The sequence below is a fragment of the Protomyctophum bolini genome, assembly GCF_963924005.1.
Source record: "Protomyctophum bolini genome assembly, chromosome: 20".
Taxonomy (NCBI): domain Eukaryota; kingdom Metazoa; phylum Chordata; class Actinopteri; order Myctophiformes; family Myctophidae; genus Protomyctophum; species Protomyctophum bolini.
This window is the reverse complement of record NC_137881.1, coordinates 29,765,617-29,790,905: the sequence shown is the minus strand read 5'-3', so window position 1 is coordinate 29,790,905 and position 25,289 is coordinate 29,765,617. Positions and strand designations below refer to the sequence as shown.

The 25,289-nt window shown below is 45.6% G+C and overlaps 1 protein-coding gene across 1 annotated transcript in view; it reads right to left on the bottom strand.

The window, feature by feature from the left end:
• arhgef40 (Rho guanine nucleotide exchange factor (GEF) 40) overlaps positions 1-25,289 on the bottom strand; it is a 124,498-nt gene that overhangs the window by 77,988 nt on the left and 21,221 nt on the right. Inside the window, exons 3-7 of the mRNA XM_080792955.1 lie at positions 24,753-24,860; positions 11,103-11,162; positions 10,280-10,505; positions 7,588-9,004; positions 3,019-3,275 (exon numbers count right to left, since the gene is read on the bottom strand). Of these exons, the coding sequence (XP_080649081.1) occupies positions 3,019-3,275; positions 7,588-9,004; positions 10,280-10,505; positions 11,103-11,162; positions 24,753-24,860 (2,068 nt within the window). The remainder of the gene's footprint in view (positions 1-3,018; positions 3,276-7,587; positions 9,005-10,279; positions 10,506-11,102; positions 11,163-24,752; positions 24,861-25,289) is intronic.

Below are 25,289 nucleotides of genomic sequence, written 5' to 3'. Positions count from 1 at the left end.
AACCACGACAGCAGGCAGCGGAGCGAGGGACACTCTCTTAATGCCTATGTGGGCACTATGGCAGCCTTCATGCTGAGACACAGTGGCAGGCCGCAGAGCGTAAAGCACTCTCAAAGCCTATATTAATGCCAATTAGTACAGGGCAATTAATAAGAATTTAAGTTAACTCAGCACTTGGCGTTGAATGAGTTAACCGGATACCACAAAGTATTCACACCAGCAGCCTTCACGCTGTAATACGGTGGGAGGCAGCAGAATGAAACACACTCTCAATGCCCGTGATAACACAGCCAAGCATCTGTACACAGTATGTCATTAGTACTATACCGACATGGCGAAGAGCGGGGATCACTCAAGCCTGTGTCAAGTGCACAATATGATAGTGGCGGGGCGGAATATGCCCTCGGTGCTAGTGAAAGATGACCATCAGTACACACAGTAAGTCAACAATACTATGTATGGCGAAGAGCGAAGGCCACTCAAGCCAGTTCCAAGCACACAGTCTGACAGCAGTGGAGCGAAACACAACCCCAGTGTCAGTGATAATGCAGCAAAAAGCATGGATCACTCAAGCTACAGTATCAAGTACATGACATATGTACTAGTCAATGTATTCTGCTGTCTTGCCCCCGAGGAGGATCAGGGCAGTCGCTGCAAAGCCAGCTAATGAGGACTAGTCCAAATAGGGATAAGCACAGCATTATTCCTATTGGTTATCAGTACATGTTATGTACATGTATAATGCTGAGGAAGGCCTTGCAAAAGGACATACAATGAGTCAGTTACCAATACTATGCAGGCGTAGTTTGATAACCACGCAATGGTAAAGCGATAGAAGCTTGAACCATTATATTAGTAATTATACTGCCAAGCACAAACGGGTATTGCCCGAAAAGCAGCTGAGCGGATCACACTCAAGCTATGAGATACAAACACTATGCGTATCTCAGATAGCAGTATACACTCAAGTTAAGCAGTGACGTTAAGCACGCTACACACAGTGACAACATTGTCATATTCCTGCTTGATATAACGAGCAAAACAAACTAGCAAGTCAGCACTGAGCTGAGTTTACAACTTGACCTGCATTTTGAAAAAGTTTGTTCCTTAACCAGAAATCGTCTGGGGAGGAACGCTCATTAACGTCACGACCACACAAACCTCTTATTGGTAGGCATCGTTGCAAACGCAACCGAGCGCCACATATATGTGGTAGATTGCACATCTGCGACAGAGCGAACACACTCCTCTTGCAGAAAACATTGCTGTTGCTCATTTAGCATCGTGCGGCCATTCAACATGAGTATTGATTAATAATCAAATAAGCGCCGCCGCGGTCGCTGTCGAGACGAACCTGCGCGACCACAACAACAGCACCACGAAGCATTAAGTTAGCTCTTGGTTAATAGTGAACACACACAACCGCTAACCCTTAATGCATTAGTCGGGAGGATGGACGGCCCCTGCCGCCACCGACAACTGTAACAAATCATACAAGTTGGATTTCAGCGAGCAAACACTGACACCAACCCAATGTAACGCCAGACAGCAAAGCGAAGCTAACGCTGTAGCAGGCGCGCCCGCCGGGCAAGTAAAGTAACACAACTTACCTGTAGAAAACAAAGTCCAACGTAATAGTTGGACCAGGGAGCCCGGCGGGGAATTATCGCCGCCATGCAGCCTCTGGAGGACGCAAGGTGGCTCCTACCGAACGCACGGGGGGGGATCCCCAGTCATGAAAAACAACAAACCACGCGTCTCTGGAGGGCACCAGGCAGCTCCAACCGTGTCGGTTTCGAGACACAAAGCGTAGCTGTTTCAGTTTCAACGACCTGCGTAGAGGCTCCGTAGGCATGGCCAGCGTCGAGAGCCCCTGTATGCAGCCTCGAAGGGCTAGCAGGAGCTCAAAATAAATCGACTTGCGAAGGCGAAAAGATGAAAGAGGATGAACCCTGTGAACTGGGCACCTATATCGGTACGCCCACAGGGGGTCACGAGTGACATTTTTGGTATTAATATTCGACCTCTGCGCGTGCGCGCGATGTATATCCAGGTGTTGAAAACACCGCCTCTGGCGGTCAGTAGGTATGTAATAGAACTGTCGTTCACTGAATGCCATAGATATAGGGACACAGGGCATCAGTAAGCAGGAACTGGGGATGGCAATGAAGGACCTGAAAGTCTGGCGTGGCATTGTTGTGAAATCCATGATCTCGACCGCGGTCGAAAAATGATGATGATGATGATGATGATAATCAGTGTGTCTGCCTCAGCTCACGGCTCAGAGTATGGGTTTTATGGGTTAATAGTCTCCCACTGGCTTACAGGCAGCCTAGAGGCAGCCACAGGGCTTTCACTACGGTCGCTACTAGAGGTAGATCAACATGTTGTCCAGATTTTCAAGCAGCTTTATTTTATATATTTTATGGACGGACAGACAGTAGGCTGACAGGAAAATGGGGAGAGAGATGGGGAGGGGGGGAAGACATGCAGTAAAGGCCGTCGGGATCGGGAGTCGAACCCGCGACCACACTGCCAGACTGGATTATACCAGCCAAGGTGCCTGGACCGCTGAGCCACGGCCCAGGCCGGCAATTTTTTTTTTTATTCAATTCATTTCAAAAACAGAAATAGCAGATCCACATAAGCTCACAGTGGGGCCGCGATGCGACATATCGTGAGCTTGTAAATCAGCTAAATCTTTTGTATTATTGTGTGACGCCGTTGTACGTCAAAGTATAAAGTACGAGTTAAAAGTCTTTGAAGATTATGAAAAATATGATAATTCAAAATCAGGAGTACCAATGAATCTATCCGTTTCTAAAGCTAACGGTGAGGTCCCAGAATGCAGCTGTGCACAAAAAGATCTCTCACTTTTGGATACATTTTCTTTTGTAACACAAGGCTTAACATAAGTTGTTCTATAAAAAATATAAATATTGGATATAAATACGTGATCGGGACATCTCTGGTATTGGGTGTTCTTATAAAAAAAAAACTGTAAACTATGAATCAAACCTGAAGGCCGACTGTCCTCGTTAGCTCCCTCGTTAGACGTCGTCGTAGCGTTCTCTTTGTCGTCGGACCCGCCCGGCGCCGTGTGCCGCTGTGTGCATTCCGATTGGTCGTCCTCTGTGATTGGCAGCGTGGCGGCGGCCGAGGAGGCGGAGCGAGCAGCTTTATTGGCCTGTGGTTTGTTGGAAGCTTTCTGGCTGTTGCCATGACGACCGCCGGACCTGGCCCTCCCTTTGGCTCCCCTCCCCTTCCTCTTCCTCCTGCAATTAACACACCAGGTGACCGTTAGAGCTAAGGGTTCCCAGACTTGTCAGGCCGCGACCCCCTCCAAAATAATCCTATTTGAACTGGAGACCCCCCCCCAAATAATCCTATTTTAACTGGGGACCCCCCCCAAATAATCCTATTTGAACTGGAGACCCACCCCAAATAATCCTATTTTAACTGGGGACCCCCCCAAATAATCCTATTTGAACTGGGGACCCCCCCCCCCCCCCCAAAGTAATCCCATTTGAACTGGAGACCCCCCCCAAATAATCCTATTTTAACTGGAGACCCCCCAAATAATCCTATTTGAACTGGAGACCCCCCAAATAATCCTATTTGAACTGGGGACCCCCCCCATCCCCAATAATCCTATTTGAAATGGGGACCCCCCCCCATCCCCAATAATCCTATTTTAACTGGAGACCCCCCAAATAATCCTATTTTAACTGGAGACCCCCCAAATAATCCTATTTGAACTGGGGACCCCCCCCATCCCCAATAATCCTATTTGAAATGGGGACCCCCCCCATCCCCAATAATCCTATTTTAACTGGAGACCCCCCAAATAATCCTATTTTAACTGGAGACCCCCCAAATAATCCTATTTGAACTGGGGACCCCTCCCATCCCCAATAATCCTATTTGAACTGGAGACCCCCCACCCTGACAAGGCATTACATAATAAGGTCCCTATTTTTGTCATTGCCTTACCCCTTATCCCTAAACTTTGCCTTTTTTTACTATTTTGAAAAAACATAAAGAAATTGTTCAACTATAGCCAATCTACATCAACACATTGTTAGCTTGCGTATCGGCTAGTTGATCTATTCAAAATTTCAAAAAACATGGGCTATAACCCATCGTTTTTTTCATTTTGTCATTTTTTTCAAATCCTCAAAAATGATGAAAAACGGCGTGCTATAGTATGCCGTACGATATGGGCTATAGCCCATGGTCCAAAATGATGAGAAACGAGGATAACTTTTTTTTTCAAAATTTCAAAAAACATGGGCTATAACCCATCGTTTTTTTCATTTTTTTCAAATCCTCAAAAATGATGAAAAACGGTTTAGGGATAAGGGATAAGTTTAGGGATAAGGGCACTGGTGAAAATAGGGCGTGTCAAACTACAAGCTCACAACACCTCACCCTGCGAGCGGTTGTGACTCTGTGAGCTTGTAGATAGGCTATATTCACAATGTTTGCCTCTTCTTTCTTACGGAATATATGCCAATTTGGTCAATTTGGTATTAAAAAACGTCTAAAAGTCATTATAGCCAAACCTGTAATCACTCAAAGTTGTGCACATAAAAAGTGTGCACATGAATATAGCTTTGCACGTATAGTTGACTGTTTTACATACAAGTATACGCTTAGCGTTGCCTTGTTGTTATTTTGCAGCCATGCTGAGGAAGACTTGAACTTGAACTTGAAATGCCTCCGTTGTTTTGTCTGTAGAGAGGTACAGTAAATACACTACTAGGGTACAGAGAGGGGAAATTAATCGGTCATCACATCAGTATTGGCCGATATTGGCATTAAACCATTTTGGCCTGACATCGAAATTTAAAGAAATGTCTCTTTAAAATGTCATTTTTTCTACAGTATATCAGTGGTTCTCAAATTATTTCATATCAAGAACCCCAAAACGTATATGTAATATGCCGCCGCCGACCCCCCCCATCTGAAAATATGTTGTTCCATGGACCCCCCCCCCCTCCCCCAGAATCAAAGATTTGAGTTAAAAACTGAAACTCTGAAGGAATATATATTCAAAGATTTGAGGACACATTTTCACGACTTTTCAAAAATAGCAGACCTACAAGCTCGAAGCTTGTGAACTTGTAGATCTGCTATTTTTCAATAGCTAAAGTATAACATAATGCTCAAAACACCAACAGGGGTTCTCTCCCAGAATGGGTTAAAAATGCAATATCGGTATCAAATCGGTTTTAGCAGATATTTTATTTTATAATAATTATGTTGACGAATAAATAAAAAAAGCCTGAAAAAGCCTTTTGTGGTGTTGAATGCTGCAGATTCTATCAGTGTTTTCTATGGGGAAGCTTTCAAAAGAGTCAACAAGTTGGAACATTTTTGAACCCATTTTGACCTGAGATCAGATTCTAAAAAATGTCTTCTAAATCCTTCCAAAGTTTTCTGAAAAAGCCATGTTTCTATGTCAGTCGTTCTTCGAATTTTCCAAAAATAGCAGACCTATACAAGCTCGTAGCGCGGCACTCACGGTAACGTGATGTTGTCACGCTTGTCAAGGTGCACTCTCGTGATGTTTTCGTGTCGCTGTTCGCGTGCATAATGTTTTTGTTTTAATACATCCCACGTGTATGTTATCATGAAGTTGGGTGCACTGCCACTGCGCGCATTCCTCAATTCTAAAAATAGTGCTAGTCAAACAAACTATACACATCCGGGGAAAAAAGAACGGCACATTGTTGGCACTGCCCACCGGGCTCACGGCCCCAGACGATATTATCCCATTCTGAACGGGAACCCATTTTATGCTTTAGCTATTGAAAAATAGCAGACCTACAAGCTCGTAGCGCGCCACTCGGTGGCGCGCTACGAGCTTGTAGTTCTGCTATTTTTTTTAAACTCGAAGAACGACTGACATTTTTAGAATCTGATCTCGGGTCAGAATGGGTTAATCAGACCAGTGTGTGTCCAGTGGAAACCTCGTATGAATCTGATCTCAGGTCAGAATGGGTTATGGGAAATGGTCAGAAAGCGGACGCATTCATCAGACAGATTGGCCCAACGTTCAGAGGCTCTATTCTGACGCAAATGTTTGACCAAAGCTTTAACCCATTTAGGCCTGACGTCGAAATTTAAAAAAAAAAGTCTTCTGAAAGAATATGTTCAATTTTCAAAGGTTTGCGCATTGTGCAAGATTTGTGCAGTTTCACGATTTTTCAAAAATAGCAGACCTATAAAAGCTCGTAGCGCGCCACTCGGTGGTGCGCTATGAGCTTGTAGATCTGCTATTTTTCAATAGCTAAAGTATAACGTAATGCTTAAAACACCAAAAGGGGTTCCCGCCCAGAATGGTTGAAGAAGCACACAATGTATACATACACATTACCAGGACTTGTATGTTTCAAGCAATACTCTGAATATTATTCAAAGTAATTTGCAAAATAAACAGAGTATAAATCGCCAAATCTTTCGTGTGAAAGGAAGGGACTTTACACATCCGTATTCTGGGGGGGGGGAACATTAACCGAAAGTATAGCAGATTTCAATAGCAGTATTTTCGGCAAAGAGGTTCGGTGTAGAGAGGGGGACAAAAAACAGCAGAGCATGTACAGAGGGCAAAAGGTCAAGTTTACAAAGTTAAATGTCTGAAAACACACATTTAACATGAATCCAATATTAGCCTATAGTGGTGGGGGGGGGGGGTCCCTGCTTCATGTCTCTCTCAGCTAAGAGGTCCTTGGCCCCTGAAAAACGTAGAAGAACCCCTGGTTTAAATTATTGAAACATCGACAGGTACTTTCCACCGTACTGGACCTTATTATTAACAAGCCCAACTGAACTTCTGCTTTGATTTAGCAGCGCGTATATATACATTTTCCTCGCCATTTCCCAGAAATGTTAACAAGCCAACTTTGTGTCACCTCCGATTCCGTTCCCGTGATGGCTTTATTTAGTGTTCCAATATAGTGCAATATATAACACAGTGCAGATGTTTGCATTGAGATGACTGCACCGGCTATTAAAAAAAAGTGATTTGATCAAAGGTAACACAATACTAACCCCGGGCTATTATAGCCAAGGCTATAGTGGTCATTTCTCTGGGGCTGTTATTAGCGTTTTGCGGGTTTGTCAAATTTATAGCACAATAACGTGCATTTTTTTGGGAAACATATTGTCTGAAGTTTTGTGGAAGTTCCAATGTATGCGTTTTAGCCGCACGCGGGGCCGAACAAACAGGCAACTTAACTGTCAGCCGCGTGTGTTTTAAACGAGTCGGAGAAAGAAATGCACTCAATCGAGACCATAATGCACGGTCGGCCATATGTCGTATTCCTACAGTAAATGGAAAGTAAGAAATGACATTAGTTTCACATTTGTCTTTTGCACTGTATAACTGAAAAGGGGTTTCCCAGTGCTTTGCTATCTTCTTCTGAGTGACCACATGTGATGTAATGTGCAACGCCGATCAATTTTACATAGCAAGCGTTACACCACATTCCGTACAAAACTTCAAAATGGATTGTGTGTGTGTGTGTGTGTGTGTGTGTGTGTGTGTGTGTGTGTGTGTGTGCGTGCGTGCGTGAGGCGTACCTCGGTGCTCTGCATCCTGCCGCTTTGACCTCCTTTCCTTTCGGACACACTCGCTCTTCCGACTTTCCTTCTACCTTCTCCTCCTCTAGCGAGGTGTCTTTCGAGTCCGAACCGGCACCACCACCCGGTCCAGAAGGTTCCGCGGGGGGGTCACCCCCCGACTCCCCTTCGCTTATACCGCACTGAGACCCCCCCCGCGTCACGGTAGATCCAGTGACCTGCAACGGGACGTCGTCGGTATTCCCTTCGCTTCCCGGCGCTGCGCCGACAAACGTGTTTATTAGTCCACATTCCGGCTGGTCTAAAATGGGCGTAGTAGTAGTAGTAGTAGTAGTGGCATCGCCGTCTCCTCCGTTCAGTGGTTTATTATCGTCGGCCTCCTCGAACACCGAGTCGGACTGGGAGCTGTGGTCCGACTGGCCCTCCACGCCACGTGCTTTATTGCGGGCCGCCGCGGCCATGAGGCTGTCGGCGCTTCCGCGGCGGCCGCCGTCCCCCCTGCACGGCAGCGTGGGCGCGTTCTCCCGGCCCACCCCGGGTCTCCTCTCCTTGGAGGGACCTTCGAAATAAAGGCCTTCCGGGCCTCCTCCTCCTCCTCCGACCGTTTTACTTCCCTCGTCGGAGTCGTGGAGAGACGAGGAACACGACCTGCTCGTATTCCTCGAGGCCGTCGTGGAGACCCTCGGCGGCCTCGGCGGGGGGGGGGGCCCGGAGGAGGAGGAGGAGGGCGCCGCCACGGCGTCTCTCTTGCCCGGGATGGCGCGACAGCCTCCCGTGCCGCCACCGCCGTCCAGCAGCCTCCCGTAGCCCCAGGCCTTGCCCGCGTGGCGCGTGTGATGATGATGGCGCAGCTTGACGGCCTTGCTCCGGTGGCGGCAGAGCAGCGGCAGCGTCTTGGTCTTGCAGATGCCGTGCATCTCCAGGTACCTCTCCCGACCCCGGAGGGGGTCGGCCCCTCCGTCGGGACCCCCCCGCGGCTCCAGGAGCTCCACGTAGTTCCCCCCGTCCCTCCCCGTCGTCGTGTGGTGGTGGTGGTGGTGGCACGACACGGACGGCGTTAACCTCCCCATGCGCCCCAGGCCGTCCTCGCTGCGCCTCCGCCTCTGCGAGGAGGAGTCGTCCGGCCGGAGGAGGTCCTCGTCTGAGTCCTCATCGTCCCAGGACCAGGAGGAGGAGTCTAGTTCCCCGGAGGACGAGCCGCCCCAGCCCACCCCCAGGCTGCTGCCGGTGCCGCCCTCGCTGGGCAGGCGGGACCCCTGCACGTCCCCCTCGCCGTCGGCGGCGGACATGTGCTCGTCCGGCACGGCCGCCGTGGTGGTGGGGTCGTGGATGAACTTGGGGTAGACCACCTCCTTCCAGGGGAGGCGGGCGATGCCGTCGCACGTGCTGACCAGGCAGGTGTCCAGGCCTCCTCCGACTGCAGTGGCGGGTGGTGGTTCGGGGGGGGGGGTGGAAGATGTACACAAAAGATAAAAAGGTTGTGAGGAATATAGAGAGAGAATACGTTTTTTTCCCGTCATACTATATAATATATACAGTACACTGTAAATCCCTGGAACATGTGACGCGTTTAAACCTAAACACCATGTGTTTAATAATAAAATGCCAAGTGTTTATTAATATTCATACAATACAGTAGAACACGAGTTCACTCAAACACCTCACGAGAACACCTAGTGTTCAAATTCTAAACACCTATATGACTGACTTTGATTGTAAAAACTAAACACGTTTGACACTGTGACACGTTTAAAAAGTGTTACAAATTTTGTGTTTAAAACTGTTTAAAACCTAAACGCTTGGGTTTAGTGTAGGACTCCGATCTCCGTTCTCCACACAAAGCTCTTTCAAAAGCGTCAAAAGTATATAGCGGACATGCGAGCTCGAAACGCGGCATTAAACGACGCGTTTTGAAACTTGTTAATTGGAATCGAGACAATATCCCACATGGTGATATATGACACTAGATATACCATCTGGGATTTTTGGATGTCGTAATGTTTAGTGATATGGCTGATAAGTTGTCTTTTCCTATAGGTTTTAATCATTTCAGGCTGAAATAAGCATCATTTTACACTATAATTATAGCCTGTTTACAACCTCAACTGGGAGACGTGCTATTTTCAATATAAAATTGTGTGAAAGATATTTCGATGCAGTAAATGTATACTTTGCCTACAAGGCTGAATAAAAGTGTGAATAATGAATATACAGTAAGAAAGAGTCCAAAAGCCTGGGCCATGGCTCAGCAGTCCAGGCACCCTGGCTGGTATAGTGTACCGCGGGTTTGACTCCCGATCCCGACGGCCTTTACTGTGTGTCACCCCCCATCTCTCTCCCCCATTTCCTGCCAGCCTACTGTCTATCCCTCTATGAAAAAATATAAAATAAAGGCGAAAGCCACAAAAAGGGGAGGGGGGGAAATTAACCCATTTAGGCCTGAGATCAGATTCTAAAAATGTCTTCTACATCCTGACAGTTTTCTGAAAAAGCTATGTTTCTATGTCAGTCGTTCTTCGATTTTTCAAAAATAGCAGATCTACAAGCTCATAGCGCGCCACTCGGTGGCGCGCTATGAGCTTGTAGATCTGCTATTTTTCAAAAGCTAAAGCATAGCATAATGCTAACACCAAAAGGGGTTCCCCGGCCCCCGAAAATGGATGAATGAAAACGAAAGGCCTCCCCTCCTCACCCTCTCTCTTGTGCCCGCGCTCCTTGTTGACGCTGTGCAGCCACTCGGTGGTGAACACCAGGGGGTGCTGCGACTCGGGCACCAGGATCTCCTGGACCGTGCGGCCCCCCGGGGCCAGGCACTTCAGGGCCAGCCGGGGGCAGCGCGTGGAGAAGGGCACCACCTGCAGGTAGAAGTCGGTGGCGCGCAGGAGCCGCCAGTCCAGGGTGGAGAGCTGCACCACCACCTTCAATTTATACGATTTACAATTTAGGGCATTTAGCAGACGGACACTTCACCCTTTTTGCAAAAAAATATATGTTAATGACGTTTAGAAGCTTTAGATCACTTTCCTGGGGGTATTTATGTGTGTAATATGTGGTTTTAGATATTTTAGATTGTAGCAGTGAGCCTGTTGTATCTGATGTCATGGACACTGGTCTCACTACCTTCCTGGACTACAATTCCCATAATTATTTGGTGCACTGCTCCTCCTTGTGGATAGGGGGAGAGCTGTCTTACTGAGACAACATGTAGTCCAGGAAGGAAGTGAGCCCAGTGTCCATGAAATCAGAGACAACAGGCTCACTGCTACAATCTAAAATATCTAAAACCACATATTACACACATAAAGACCCCCAGGAAAGTGTTCTAAAGCTCCTAAACGTCATTAACATATATTCTTTTGCAAAAAGGGTGAAGTGTCCCTTTAATCCAGAGCGACTTACATTAAGCAAGAACAAAAAAAAGCATTTATCATGAAACATGCGTAAGCTAAGAAAGTAACAGTGGAATATCTATATATATAATGAAACTATACATATAAACTATACATAATATATACCTTCTCTCCCAGACACAGGGGCCAGCCGGAGTGGAGGAACAGGCAGCCCAGGTACTGAGACTGAGAGAGACGGAGAGAGAGGGTCGAATGGAAAACAGAGAAGGAAATGTAAATGTCGTGTCCAAGAAATGTCCGATAATATCGGGTAGCTGATATGTATATATATATATTTTTTTGCGGCTTACGCCTTTTATTGGTTATTTGAAGGGACAGACAGTATATAGGCTGAAAGGAAACGGGAGAGAGATGGGGGGGGGGGAAGACATGCAGTAAAGGCCGTGTCGGGGCTCGGGAGTCGAACCCGCGGCCACACTGCCAGACTGGATTACCAGTCGGGGGGGGCCCAGACGGTTACGCCACCGCCTGGGCTAGGGGGAGCTGATATTATTGGCCGATACACAGCAGAGGCGTATCTACAATTAGGCCCGCCTGTCCAAATCCATTTTCTGCTTGGCCAAAATCCATACAGTGAGAAAAAAACAAGACCTCGGAACTATTAGTGGACAGCTGATTGGCCGTTGCGGTAGAGCGCGACCCTCAATCACCCATTGGAATGTAAAATGCATGCCTCAGCCTTTGTATCCTGGTGTCTGGCAGGTATATCTCTTTGTATCCTGGTGTCTGGCAGGTATATCTCTTTGTATCCTGGTGTCTGGCAGGTATATCTCTTTGTATCCTGGTGTCTGGCAGGTATATATCTTTGTATCCTACTGTCTGGCAGGTATATCTCTTTGTATCCTGGTGTCTGGCAGGTATATCTCTGTATCCTACTGTCTGGCAGGTATATCTCTGTATCCTACTGTCTGGCAGGTATATCTCTGTATCCTACTGTCTGGCAGGTATATCTCTTTGTATCCTACTGTCTGGCAGGTATATCTCTGTATCCTACTGTCTGGCAGGTATATCTCTGTATCCTACTGTCTGGCAGGTATATCTCTTTGTATCCTACTGTCTGGCAGGTATATCTCTTTGTATCCTACTGTCTGGCAGGTATATCTCTTTGTGTCCTACTGTCTGGCAGGTATATCTCTTTGTGTCCTACTGTCTGGCAGGTATATCTCTTTGTATCCTGGTGTCTGGCAGGTATATCTCTTTGTATCCTACTCGTCTGGCAGGTATATCTCTTTGAAAACCTTTAGTGCTACGATTGTGCGCAGGGGGGGAGACGACAATTAACACAATTATAATCTTGCCTGCCCAAAACGTAATTCCTGGATACGCCACTGATATACACACAGTATCGACAGGATTGGAATTCCACGACGAGGAGATATTGTGATGATGTTCTTATTATACCTGACATTAGCCTTAGTGGAAGAAAAAAAAAAGCCAGCATGTATATGTTATATCGGAATCGGAAATTAAGAGTTGTACGATTTGGGAAAATCGGATAATATCGGCCAAAAAGTCATCCCTATAGTGCAAAATCTTCTTGCGTGTTGAAGTAGGCCCTACTTGAACTTATGAAGGTCTGGTTGATGCCAATACTTGCAAGGACCTTAACCCATTCTGAACGGGAACTCATTTTGGTGTTAGCATCATGTCATGCTTTAGCTATTGAAAAATAGCAGATCTACAAGCTCATAGCGCGCCACCGAGTGGCGCGCTACGAGCTTGTAGGTCTGCTATTTTTGAAAAATCGAAGAACGACTGACATTTTTAGAATCTGATCTCAGGTCAGAATGGGTTCATCAGACCAGTGTGTGTCCCCAGTGGAAACCTCGTATGAATCTGATCTCAGGTCAGAATGGGTTAATAAGCCTGATACGTTGTTGTACAACAGACAGTGATGCATAATGGAGAGTGTTGCTATTTTCAGCCGCACCACCATGAATATAAATTACGCATATATATAGACCTATAGGCTATTTTTGAGACTTTTCAACTGTATAATGAAACATGCCCAAAATAGGGACACCGAATGGGGTTATTTAATAGGAGCTCGACACACATTTTCTTTTAGAAGCCTGTGAATATAGCCCAACAACAACAACCCCCCACTATAGTTAAAAGTTAATTTGTGAGACACAGATGTCATCACAGTTTAGGCAGGCAGGACACACACACACACACAAATGCACGAGCGCACACACACGCACGCTCACGCGCACACACACACACACACACACATGGACGCACACACACGTGCGCATGCACACACACACACACACGCACGCGCGCACACACACGTGCAGCCTCTGTTCATTCATGCTCTCCTTTTCCCCAAATCATCCCAATTTCACCAGTTAGCATATTTGTTCACTGTTGACAGAGCCTCTCTCTCTCTCTCTCTCTCAGGAGTCAAGGCCCAGCTGAAGAAGTATTCAGTCATCCACCCATTCATTCATTCATTCATTCATTCAGCAGGTGAAGGAATTGGAACAGAGGAACAGAAACAGACTATACTAGTCATATACAACTGAGAAACAGAGATGAATAATTGCACCGCTAACTAATTAGACTGATATGTATAGTTATGAATGCAGATCCTAGCTATAGCCCCTATAGCTATAATACTTAGCTATGGCTGCTACGGTATACGCTGCATCTATACATTTAACATGTATAGTATAAGTAACCCATAATTAAGGCACGCAGTATCTCCATGCTCGCATATGGCTTGTAGATCTGCTCATTTAAAAAAAATGTGTGGACATTTTGAAATGTTTTGAAAATCTCTCCCCGAAATAGTTCGAGGCCAAGTTTTAAAAGTGCTGAGCAACGTATATATATAAGAACCGTTTGAACTGTTTCCCCCCCCATAGGCAATGAAGAGCAATTATCACATACAGTCAGCTATAGACTCACTCTAGTCTTAACAGTAATAAAACTCTTCGGCGGTAGACAGAACTCACGTGGGTGTGCCTGCCTGCCTGCCTGCCTGTCTGCCTGCCTGCCTGCCACACAAGTGGAAATAAAAGTCATAGACATATGACTCACGCACAGTGAGTTATACAATGTTTCTTTCTCTCTCTCTCTCTCTGTCAGTGTCAAACTGCTTAGCTAGCATGACAGAGCGCGAGGACAGCAGATAAAAACCGCAGAATAGGCCATGCTGAGTATGAGTCATGCACTAGTGGAAACGTGTAGAAAGAATTAAAGTACGTCGAGCTGTCAGAGCCGGCCCGGCCGGCCGGCCCACCGAAAAAACAAACCTGCAGGCCCCTGGGCTGGCTTACGGACAAACACAACTCATCACGGTCCCCTTCACACTGCTCTGCTGTAATATAACGCTGTGTGAACACTGGCTTGCCCCGAACACAACATCCATACGTACTGTACACACACAGTAAAATACAGTACAGTACAGTACAGAGACGTTCCTCCAAGTGTCATGAAAGAACCAGGTTAGGAGGTATAGGACTATAGTGAGGGGCCACTTTAGCAGGTCTGTGCCAAAATTGTGCCAAAAGGTTTGAAACTAAAGTGAAAATAAAAGATCTATGCGAGCTCGTTTATTAATGCCTCGCTTGGTGTGGTCGCGACGCACCGCAAGCTGGTATTAAACCGTATTAGAGAGCAGCTATTCTCCCTGTTGGTCACACACAACGGAATATAGCGTTATAGCTGACCTATACACTGTACATAAAACAACGATCAAACAAACAAACAAACAAACATTGATCCATAAGCTATATACACCCACCTTAAGCGGTCCCGATACTCCTGTCCCGCATCAAAGCAAGCAAGCGTCTCCCCGTCCCCCTGTGGCTGTATAAAGACAACTAAAACGCTCTACTAATACGCCACCATTGCTGCTGCTGTGTCTCAGCTGTTCGCACAGAAGAATCACTGGGCTGACGCGGAGGGGCCTCTCCTATAGTCTCCTCTCCTCTCCTCTCCACGTCTCAAACCCCCCCCCTCCTCCCCGTGCGTGCCCTCCAGACTCACGAGACATGATCAGATTATATTCCTGGCTCAGCCTCCCTTTTTCATCACTCCCTGCACTCTCTCTCTCTCTCTCTCTCTCTCTCTCTCTCTCTCTGCTGTTTCAATGTCTTCCCCTCATTAGCCCCTATAATCGGCCACTTTCTTTCTCCGCCTGTTCTTGTTGTTTTCGTCGTTTCGTTCGTCTGATATTATTAGCACGGCGAAATCCTCAATGTCTATCCATCTCAGAGTTCAAAAACAAAAAATGGACCCATGAAGGATGTTGTTCAGTTTCTGTGAAGCTATAGTGTATATATATTGTCATACATGTCCAAATTGTTCATTTTCAGAGTTATATATGCAGATCCGCAAGGGTCCATTTCGGTTGTTCACCGACAAATCATTTTGCTGTGGGGACCCCCCTCAAGGAGGGGGGTCCCCCACAAACCCCATGTTGATAACAAAACTGCACCCCAACAACCCCCTATAGTGCTGATTTTGTCGACTAAAACTACGACAAGAAATGTCCGTCGACTGGCCCTTTTCCACGGATGGGAAAAATTCAAACTAATTAAAACTAAGCTATGATGACTGAAACTATAAGACTAAACATATTGACAGTTTCGTCAACAAATAAAAAAACTATACACTAAAATGTTAGGGAGGGGAGTAGTGGAGAAGAGATCCAGTATACTAACTGGATGTGGTGCATTTTGCTTTGCGCTCTGCATTTGGCATTACGATGCCATCAAGGCACCGCCAAAATACATATCCGTTGACAAAATAAACTGTAGACTTTAGTCGACTAAAAATCACATGATATTAAACTAAAACTAAAACCGGTGACTTAAAATCTGAAACTAATACTGAATGGAATTGTATTCAAATGACTGCGACTAAATCTAAATGTGTTGTCAAAGACCAACACGGCCCCCCAACCCAACCCACGCCTCCCTGTCTGTCTTTCAATGTCCCCCAGTGTTCCTCCCTCACACACACACACCCAACCCCACCTCCGTTTCTCTAACATTTCTCAATTGGTCCACTATAGTCTGGAACTTGAGGCCTCTCTTCTTTTTCTGACACACACACACACACACACACACGCAGACACACACACACACACACACACACACACAGAGAATGAAAGCCACGATCATTCTCCCACGCCCACCCCTTGTCTCTCTCTCTCTCTCTCTTTTTACTCCTCCTCTCCCCGCTCCTTCTCTCTCTCTCTCTCTCTCTCTCGCTCCCTCTCTCTCTCTCTCTCTCTCTCTCTCTCTCTCTGCACAGCAGTCACACATACACATATGGAAAGAATTATTGTCATGACTCACACAGTCTCAACTCTCGTCCACGGCAGCCTCACTCAGCAACAATGAAACACAGTTTGCCCCATTGCAATGCCTCTGGTGTGTGTGTGTGTGTGTGTGTGTGTGTGTGTATGACTGTGTGTGTGTGTGTGTGTGTGTGTGTGTGTGTGTGTGTGTGTGTGTGTGGCTATACTTGTGTGGACCAAATGTCCCCACAAGTATAGCAGAAAATCTATAAAATAGACATTGTGAAGACCGTTTTTTCCGGTCCTCCTATAGTTTTGGTGTTGGTGTGCACCAAAACATTGCTGATCTACAAGCTCACACAACGCGTGGCACCGTGACACAACGACGTCGAGTCTGTGGGGGCTATGGGGCTATAGCCCCCATGAAGAATTAAATAGCCCCTTTTAGCCCCCATGAACATTTTCGTGGACATTTTATATTAACATTAGTTACATTACAGATTTTCTGACTCTGTCACAGACTGCATACTATGTACCCATTCCGAAAATGTGAACCTCTCCACTGGCTGTTCAGAGGTGTTAAAATGGGTTGGGTGCGGCCACCAAGTACTCAAATGCTAATCAGGTTTCTTTTGTTTTCACCTAGCCAGGTATGTATAAATATGCCTACAGTACAGTGTCAGTGTGATGCTTACTTCATTCACAATGAAACCACCACCAGCTAAGAAGGGTCGCTTCGTCCAGACAGAGGAAGCTACAGTTCTCCACTCCAGTGATGCCAGCCTGTCGCCGCTTAAACCTGCCGAAGAAGCTACTATTCCAACGGCACTTTTATCGGGCCGTCGCCGTGTTCTGTCCTTGCCGGGCTCACCGCGCCGTTATATTAATTTTCCAATGTAAATTTCACCCAGATTGGACTCGGTTCAGCGGCCGCATGCTGCTGTCCGCCCCACACACACACACACACACACACACAGACCGACAGTCAGAGAACTGACAACTGACTCACTAAACAACACTAAACAACGTTGGATTCGTACAGTGCAGAATGCAGATAAGTGTAGGCCTATGTTCTTATTATAATTGTGAGTTTGTTTTTTAACATGCACCGCGAGTCCACGGGAGCCGATCTACAAGCTCACAACGCGTTGCACTGCGAGTAGCCTAGAGAAGGCTGTCAAGTGAGCAGCGCAATCGCGCATGCTATAGAAATATCCTAATAAATAAATAAAAAGGTGTCGCTTGCAGGGGCAGTTTCCTTATGGGACTTGCCTCTAGAATGCATGCATAGGCATACAAGTGCAAGTGCACTCGGCATTTATATATCATATATATATAGACTAGTACGAAGTATAATTAAATGATCACAGGCATTCTAGGTCTAGGTCGGGACACATGAAATCCACGTAAATGCCTTTCCGCTAGCTTCACGTCATTATATCAGTGTAAACGCGAGAAACATCAACTTATTTTTTTCACCGCTGGGGGGGGGGGGGGGGGGGGGGGCTGCGGATAGCCCCCATGAGGATCATCAGAACTATTCGGGTCTGCCGTGACACGTCGTATGAGCTTGTGGATCGGCAGTTGTTGGGCTTCAGACATACAGTACAAAATGTAAAACGCTTACAGTACAGGTCCAGGTCTCATATGTTGTGTATGTTCCCTTCACAAGCATGCATGCATGCACGCGTGCATGGAAAAAAACAGCCATTATTTAGCAGCAACAAATCCACACAGGCTCATTCCCTCGCATATTCCCCGTAATATTTTATGAAAGCACTCCCACAGGTTTGAATTGCTACATTTTTAGGACAGCGATTTCTTTTTGTTTTTGTGCGATAAAGAACGGTGCTGCATTCACATATCTGTGAGTTACCTTTCAGGATTCGAGTCACTTCAAAGATTCAAATCAAAAGGCAGCAGATCGAGAAGCTTCAGAGCCTCAGAACATGCTATAGTATGTTAAGGGATTTCTTTCTCTTTTTTTGTCTCGTTAATTTTTTCTTTCATTTTGTTTCATTTAAAAAAAAGTATTTCATATCTCATAATGTTTGTGATAATTTATAATCTGGTCAATAAAAACATATTTCACAAAAAAAAGAAGACTAGAGGCTCGTCGTTCATGCGTCTCCAATGGGGATCCTTTTTAACCCATTTAGGCCTGATGTCGAAATTTAAAAAAAAGAAAGTCTTCTAAAACATGACAAGCTTCCTGAAAAACCTATGTTTCTACAGTATAATCTAGAACAACAACACCGTTATAGGTGAAGGCGCGCGCTCTACCCAGGGAGTCAAGTTGCTAGTCTCTTGTTGCCGATGGGTGCAGATTCTTGAAGATCAATGGAAAAAGGGGAATATCCGCACTCTCTTGTATGAAGTTTGAGTTTCTATATTTCATTGAAAACACAAATCGGCAGCAGTCCACCTAAGAGAAACGAACGCATTTCGCCACGCAGGCCTTATTCCTCAGCGTTGCAAACTGACTGAGTCTGAATCGCTGAGGAAGGCTGCATGCGTGCTTAAATTCCCTATTACTAGGCATGGAGGGGGCAGCAGTGCCCAGTGGTAACATCAGCGTCAGAGCCATAAGAGTAAAGACAGAGTTACGACAACTCCATTCACTTCATGGGGCCATGAGTCCAATCTCTTCTACATAGACTTCTATTGGTTTTGTCCCTTTAAAAAGGGACAACTGTGAAGTTCACGGAATGCAGTGGAGTCTATATGGGCTCGCGCGAGTACATGTACCACGTGACCCGGGGCTGTTTCCTGCCCCCTCAATGTCGTAACTCTGTCTATACTCTATGGCTCTGATCAGCGCTATAGCGTAGCTTGTTTTGAGGTTTTATATAAGATCCTAAAGACCCCCAGATTGTCTCATTTGGAGCAGTAAAAGGACAAATAAGCGTGCGCGCGTGTGTCGGATCCGTGTAGAGGCTGTCTAACATATGAGTAAAAAAAAAAAAAAAAAAAAAAAACTTTTAATTATTGGATTAAATGACATTAAAGAACTAGAACTGCACTCTGCCGAGTGCATACTTGCTTGTTGCACACTAGTAGGCCATAAATGGCCTACTAGTGCGCAAGCAGAGCGCGCAAGTACTTTCGACCGCTGGAAAGTATCACATCTCAGTATCACATCTCAGTCTGGTCCCAGCAGACCAGGCACAGATTTACAAATTACAAATCACATTACAACTACATACAGAGTATGTAGTTGTAATTTGATTAGCAGTATACTGTGGTTACTTGGTTCCAAAAAGTGAAGCCAAGTTTTTTTCAACCGTAGGTTTGTGCCTGGTTTGCTGGGACCAGTTACAACATTACGTCATCGTTGTGAACTGGGACCAGAGTACATGGTGTGTATATGACGTAATGTTGTAACTTGTAACTTGTAACTAGTCCCAGCAAACCAGGCACAGACTGTATGTAGTTGTTCTAGTTACAACTACATACAGAGTATGTAGTTGTAATTTGATTAGCAGTATACTGTGGTTACTTGGTTCCAAAAAGTGAAGACAAGTTTTCTTCAACGGTAAATCTGTGCCTGGTTTGCTGGGACTAGTTACAACATTACGTCATCCTTGAGAGAGTACATGGTGTGTATATGACGTAATGTTGTAACTTGTAACTTGTAACTTGTAACATTACGTCATATACACACCATGTACTCTCTCAAGGATGACGTAATGTTGTAACTAGTCCCAGCAAACCAGGCACAGATTTACCGTTGAAGAAAACTTGGCTTCACTTCGAAGAGACCAAGCGAAACGATTACTTGCGCGCTCTGCTTGCGCAAGTAACTACATACAGAGTATGTAGTTGTAATTTGATTAGCAGTATACTGTGGTTACTTGGTTCCAAAAAGTGAAGACAAGTTTTCTTCAACGGTAAATCTGTGCCTGGTTTGCTGGGACTAGTTACAACATTACGTCATCCTTGAGAGAGTACATGGTGTGTATATGACGTAATGTTGTAACTTGTAACTTGTAACTTGTAACATTCACTTCGAAGAGAAGAATTAGTTACAACATTACGTCATATACACACCATGTACTCTCTCAAGGATGACGTAATGTTGTAACTAGTCCCAGCAAACCAGGCACAGATTTACCGTTGAAGAAAACTTGTCTTCACTTCGAAGAGACCAAGCGAAACGATTATTTGCGCGCTCTGCTTGCGCAAGTAAAGACGGATATTCACGTTCTGGCACAGCCCGGTTTTGTGGAGATTATAGAACGGAATCCCCCGCGTTCCTCATGGCATAGATTCGGTTAAAGTCTCTCTCTTGTCTACTCTCTCTTACTACTCTCCAAATGACTCCAAGACATGGACACTTTCAAAGACACTATAGGGAAACGGCTGGATGGCACTTATACACCCGCCTTCTAATGAGAGCGCAAAATCTCTCTCGGAAGAGCCACCCATCGACTTCTCTAATATATACGGCAACCTTCCCCCGTGTTTCTTCACTAGTTCCGATTCAGAAGAACACAGTTTGCCGGCCACTGCTGCTATACAGAGCTGACAATGAGGTTATATCTTCCCTTCTTCTCTGGAGTCCTGACCTCAAAGCAGACCAGAGTTGGAAAACTGTCGTTCCCTCTGATGTCATCGCTATAGGGACACAGGGCATCAGTAAAGCAGGAACTGGGGATGGCAATGAAGGACCAGAAAGTCTGGCGTGGCATTGTGAAAACCATGATGTCGAAAAATGATGATAGCAAAAACTCAAGAGTAACTAAATGCCATTGGACAGCCAACTAGTGCTGCACGATTCTTCGTCAAATGTATAAAGGAGATCGCATATAGGTGATAGATCTCGATCTTTTTTTAGTGAGCTTGCCGATCGGCTATTTACTGCGAAAGCTTTCCTCACAATACGGACTGCTGCGGTTTAAGTGGTTAGTCGGCTGAGAATTAATTCAGGCGAGGCCAGCCTATATAAAGGAAACCGGGATTTGGTGTGTTTTTTCAGAGACATCAACACCAGGACATGTGTGCAGTAGAGGGGAGGACGGGTCCATGAAATTGGACCCGGTCCGGCGAAACGGACCCGGTGATATCAGAACCGAACCGATCCGGATCCGAGAAACCTTCTAATTGGCCGCACCCCGCACCCCGGGGCCCGGAAAACCGGACCCGAAACTTTTGGATCCGGTCCGGAAAAAACGGAGCCGAGAAGGATTTTAAACTGTTTTGACCAAAACGGCGCTGATCCGATCCGAGATTCCGGAAACCCATAGTTTGTTCTCTGCAATATTATATGCTTTATTAACCCATTCTGAACGGGAACCCATTTCGGTGTTAGCATCATGTCGCGCTTTAGCTATTGAAAAATAGCAGATCTACAAGCTCGTAGCGCGCCACCGAGTGGCGCGCTACGAGCTTGTAGGTCTAGCTATTTTTGAAAAATCGAAGAACAACAATTTTTTTTAAATCTGATCTCAGGTCATAATGGGTTATAATCAGACCAGTGTGTGTCCTAGTGGAAACCTCGTATGAATCTGATCTCAGGTCAGAATCTATGAGAAACGTGCACCCCGCCACCTCTCCAGACAGCGCAGCGGAGGAGGGGGGGGTTTGGAAACGTACATATAGGCTTTAGTGCATTTTTTGCGCACCGACATTCTTACCAGAGCTGTTGACAACAATCACAACAAAACTGTCCCACATTTTTCCTTCCGAGGTGGAAAGCCTGGTGACGCGAGGTTATAGTCCCAGTCCCACATTTTGCTTGTTGCTTTGCGTTTCACCTCGCTCGCTGAAGGGGGCCGCCATGATTGCATTAACCCATTGTGAAGTGTTAGCATCATGTTATGCTTTAGCTATTGAAAAATAGCAGATCTACAAGCTCATAGCGCTCCACCGAGTGGCGCGCTACGAGCTTGTAGGTCTGCTATTTTTGAAAAATCGAAGAACGACTGACATTTTTAGAATCTGATCTCAGGTCAGAATGGGTCCATCAGACCAGTGTGTGTCCAGCGGAAACCGCGTATGAATCTGATCTCAGGTCAGATGTGTGTGTGTGTGTGTGTGTGTGTGTGTGTGTGTGTGCAAGCGAAAGAGAGAGAGAGAGAGAGCGCTCTCGCTCATGTCGAGGTGCATGACGAGACCCCCAGCCCTCGTTGACTCTGTTCAACAGACAATATGGACTTCAGAATGTAATAATTACAACGACGCACGCATGTCCATTTTTTTAAACCTATTTTTAAAGTTGAAAGGGTTTCATTTATAAATCTCGGATCCTCGCGGTTATTTCGGGTATTTATATTCTGCATTTCAAGATGCCGCCGAAACGAGTAGTTCCGCCAGCTTTGAAATGGAACCGACCCGATCGCCCGACGGCACGTCAATATTTTTGCACCCGACCCGAACCTCGGCTCGGTTCTCGGGTCGGATCTCGGGTTATTCGGGTCCGGGTGGACCCGTGCTATGCCCTCTAAAGTGCAGTATCATGTAGCTATAGTAGAGATGGAGGGCTGTATTTTGCGTGTCTTAAGTACCAGGTCTTATTCCCTATAACTTGAGTAAACTAAAGACCTGGAGGCGTGATCAATGCTCTTTGGCCACTCAGAATAGCCAAATGGCATTGACCACGCCTCCAGGTCTTTAGTTTACTCAAGTTATAGGGAATAAGACCTGGTACTTAAAAGACACGCAAAATACAGCCCGGAGTGTCTTGCATTGTGACAAAACTGTGACCTTTTCACTACTACAAGATGGTCTCTCTAAAAGGCTATAAGCACTGGGCCAACCACTTGGCCACGCGCATCAATTTCTTTCGGGCCAAGTATAATTTCATGATTTATCACTTCTGTCATTACACAGCAAATGACTCAATGTTAATTTAACTCTGAGCGTGTACAAATGTTAAGAGTCCATTGGGTTACATTCCGTATACACTCTTCCGAGTCACGATTGGATAAATGAACACTGAGGATTTGGGTACGGCGAAACAACGGTTGTTCGTTCGTACGTCTCTGCGCCGATGTCACTAAGGCGCGATTCATACTCCTATTTCGGCTCGGTAGAGCCTACAATGTGACGTCATTGACTCATTTGTCAAATTTCTGACGAGCCAAAATGTTTTCGGCACTATACAGCGGTAAAATAGACAAGACAGAAACGTATAGGTTACACGTGTAAGCCGTGTTCTCTGAGTGAGATTCATGTGCGGTATAGGTATTGAAAAATAGCAGATCTACAAGCTCCACTGTTACGTTCTTAGTTTTATACATGATTCATGATATACAACTTTTTATATTATGTGATGTATGCCATGCTTTTGTTTTTGCTTAAACAACGTAAGTCGCTCTGGATCAAAGAGCGTCTGCTAAATTGTAAATTGTGAATGAAAGTATAACCTTATACAAAGTGAGTTGCGAGCCCCTTGCCTTTTTGTCTACATTATCTGTTAGTTTAACAGTTTGGGCTCGGCACCAGGATCGGAGGATGTGCGTTATATATTATCCTATTTTGAAATGTCCATATATTATGACCACAGATATGCTCTAAAAGTGTGCTTTTTTTAATTTGTCACCACGTCTTTAACCACCAGAAGCATACAGTAGTATATCTATTCAAAAATGCTCTCCCAAAAAAAGTGCATGCATTTAACCCATTCTGAACGGGAACCCATTTTGGTGTTAGCATCATGTTATGCTTTAGCTATTGAAAAATAGCAGATCTACAAGCTCATAGCGCGCCACCGAGTGGCGCGCTACGAGCTTGTAGGTCTGCTATTTTTTTTTTAATCGAAGAACGACTGACATTTTCTAGAATCTGATCTCAGGTCAGAATGGGTTCATCAGACCAGTGTGTGTCCTAGTGGAAACCTCGTAGCCTATGAATCTGATCTCAGGTCAGAATGGGTTAAAATGCATCGCGTCAGTGTGTGCGGTCAGGGTGAAACAAGCAAGTCTATCAAAATAAAATAAAAAACAACGATGGCTATAACGTCTAACATCTATACAACATGTCCCCGATACGACACACTGTGAGTTTGTAGATCGGATAATGTTCACAGTGGTCGACACCGTCGTACGGTAAAGTATAAAATAAGTGGTTGAAGAATCCTTTAACCCATTCTGACCTGAGATCAGATTCATACGAGGTTTCCACTGGACACACAACTGGTCTGATTAACCCATTCTGACCTGAGATCAGATTCTAAAAATGTCAGTCGTTCTTCGATTTTTCAAAAAATAGCAGACCTACAAGCTCGTAGCGCGCCACTCGGTGGCGCGCTATGAGCTTGTAGATCTGCTATTTTTCAATAGCTAAAGCATAACATAGTGCTAACACCAAAATGGGTTCCCGGTCAGAATGGGTTAAACGTTCATCCATTGCACACGTGCCAAATAAAGTGATTGTGATTCTTTGCGTTCGTGGGCGTGCGACGCGTGCGTGCGTGCGTGCGTGTGTGTGCGTGCGTGTGTGTGATTGCGTGCGTGCGTGTGTTCTGAAATCCAGAGTGCTTGTGGAATGTAGGAACTCACACAGGCATGCTGCTGGAGCTTGTGGAGGAGATGTTTGGCCGGAACGAAATAGTCGAGGAGATACCGGAGGCTGTCGTGCTGATAAGTGGACTCCAAGACCGAGAAGACCTGGAACAAAACATCACGCAAACAGACAGACAGACACAGACACACACACAGACACACAAACACACACACAGGAGAGGACGGATTAGGATGACTACTTTTACTACAGCATCGGAACAGGTCATCAATCAACATAGTCACACCCGCTATCCAAAAATCACACTTGTGTGAAGCGAGATTCACTGCCACTATATATTATTAATATATTATATTATTACATTATTACGTTACGACGAGACATGAACGCAGTGTGTTATTGTATATAAAACGAAAACCAGCCACAATAGGTGTTTATAATAAGCCACATGGCGTTCTCACTCGCGTGGACATAAAAAGTCCATAGACTGTTAAAAGTGCTCTAAAAAGTCCATGGACTTGGCTGCCATATCGTGACGGAATTTCAAAAAGGGGACATCATTTAACACATCGTGT